This window comes from Temnothorax curvispinosus, unplaced genomic scaffold (assembly GCF_003070985.1).
Source record: "Temnothorax curvispinosus isolate PA1 unplaced genomic scaffold, ASM307098v1 QBEX01013374.1, whole genome shotgun sequence".
In the NCBI taxonomy this organism is placed as follows: Eukaryota; Metazoa; Arthropoda; class Insecta; order Hymenoptera; family Formicidae; genus Temnothorax; species Temnothorax curvispinosus.
In genome coordinates this window covers 4326-6163 of record NW_020223154.1, presented here as the reverse complement: position 1 = coordinate 6163, position 1838 = coordinate 4326, and the positions used below count along the sequence as shown (strand labels likewise).

General features: G+C 50.7%; 1 protein-coding gene across 1 annotated transcript; it reads right to left on the bottom strand.

The window, feature by feature from the left end:
• Nucleotides 1-928: 928 nt before the first annotated feature.
• Nucleotides 929-1478, bottom strand: LOC112463498 (interstitial collagenase-like). The gene is made up of 2 exons (XM_025029922.1): nt 1394-1478; nt 929-1278 (listed from the first exon to the last, which is right to left on the bottom strand). The coding sequence occupies exons 1-2, from the start codon at nt 1476-1478 to the stop codon at nt 929-931; spliced, it is 435 nt and encodes a 144-aa protein (XP_024885690.1).
• Nucleotides 1479-1838: the final 360 nt, after the last annotated feature.

Sequence of the window (1838 nt, the reverse complement as noted above, 5' to 3'; positions counted from 1 at the left end):
GGTCCTCGTAAATTCGTTGAATTTGTAGAACTGCATTCGAGTGGTGAAGTACAGATTGCCGTCGACGTAGCGGAAGATCGACGTCACGCCGGTCGGTATTCCGGGAAACGTCGCCTCGAGAGGCGTAAATTTGGCGACTCTTTTGTCCTTGTCGCATTCGTCTATCTCGCCCACCGAGTTACCGTTGAACACCACGAAGGAACGTCCTCTGTGGGTGTTCACCACTCCGTTTATTATCGTTTTTTCGGGAAATCCGAGTTCTTGCAAGGTCTTCGGCCAACCTGGCCGCAGACTAAATTTCGGATATTGAACCAAGTATACCAAATTATCTACGAACACCACGAGATCGCCGGACGAGGATTGATAGGCGGCGGTCACGCGCGTGAATTGTCGTGAAAAAAGCTCATGTGATGCGAAAGGACTAAAGGCCCGTTGTACGTTCTACCGTCCAGATCGATCGACTAAACGTAACGCTTGTACGATATATACATGCGCCTTTCCAAAATCAATATCCCGTTCACGCGATCGAGGCTGCACAGGTCCGGCATTGGAGGCGCCGGCGCCGGCGCCGGCGTCTGCGGGGGCTTGTTTGTAATTTTTTCACCGTACAAACGTTGAATGTCGGCAATGTCGTTTTGGTCGAGCTTGTCCGGATACTGCTTGTCGGGCGTGAACGCGAACATCACCGATGTTTTGCGTCTATTGTGCAACAATCCGAGAGTGACCGATCTCGTGCGTCAGCGTGTAATGCAGGGAGAACCTATCTGCGGGGTGTTTATTGATGTAAATGTGCCACGGCTCGTCCCCGTCGACGTGCACCTCGGAGACGAACCCCGCTTCGTCCGTCGGGAGAGACGTGTGGGCGAGCACGTTACCGGGACCGTCGAAGTTGTCCGAGCAAATTGGTCCGTTTACCTTGGTATTCGTGTTATAGTGACTTAGGCGTTGCCAAGATATTATAATCGGGATTCGTTTCAGAGCGTTCGAACGTTAATGCCGAATGCTGCGACCACAGGTCGAACGCGGCCCGCGCCGTGCTCAGCTCGGCCTCGTCGGCTACGTAAAAATTCCACGTCAGGTGCATCTTCGGCCATTTGGATAGACTCGCTTTTGTTCCGTGGTTCAGGATATCTCGGAAACCGCATCGCGGCTTACTCATCAATTGCAGCGTTTTGTTGTTAGGCGTTCCATCGCTGGGTAAATCGTAATAATTCTGAAAATCTTCGAAGGCTTTGCGAAGAACGTCGTTTTGTCTCTGAGCTGGAACCGCGTCCACATCTTTGAACAGATATCCGTATTTCTGTAGGTAATTGAACGTGAGCGCGTAATTTTGGTCCGTAATTTTGGGATTGATGCACCTCACGGCGATAAAACACGCGGTTAACGCGATTACGCGCGCGAGCCATATCGTCGAGAGCGAGAGACGGCGGAACTGCGATGACGGCGCGTTGCGGTTTGAGCGCGATCTCGATGAGCATTTCGGATGCGAACGTTTACGCGAGGACGCTCGTTAGCGATAACGCGGATAGGTGGCGGCGGGGGTCTCGGGTGGGAAAAAAATGCGTCGAAGATTCCGGCGGATGAGTCGGTTTGATAAAATGCATCTATCCTCGATGTATTTTTTCCCGGATGTAAAAAAACGCTATTTTTATTACATTTTTTACCGCAATATCCTCCCTTTGTCGCGTTTTCTCGGCGCGGATAGGTGCGGCGGCAGGGTCTCGGGTGGGAAAACGCGTCGATTCCGGCGGATGAGTCGGTTTGATAAAATGCATTATTTTCCTCGATGCTATTCTTAGTATATTTTTTTTTACATTTTTTTTACTATATATAAGAAC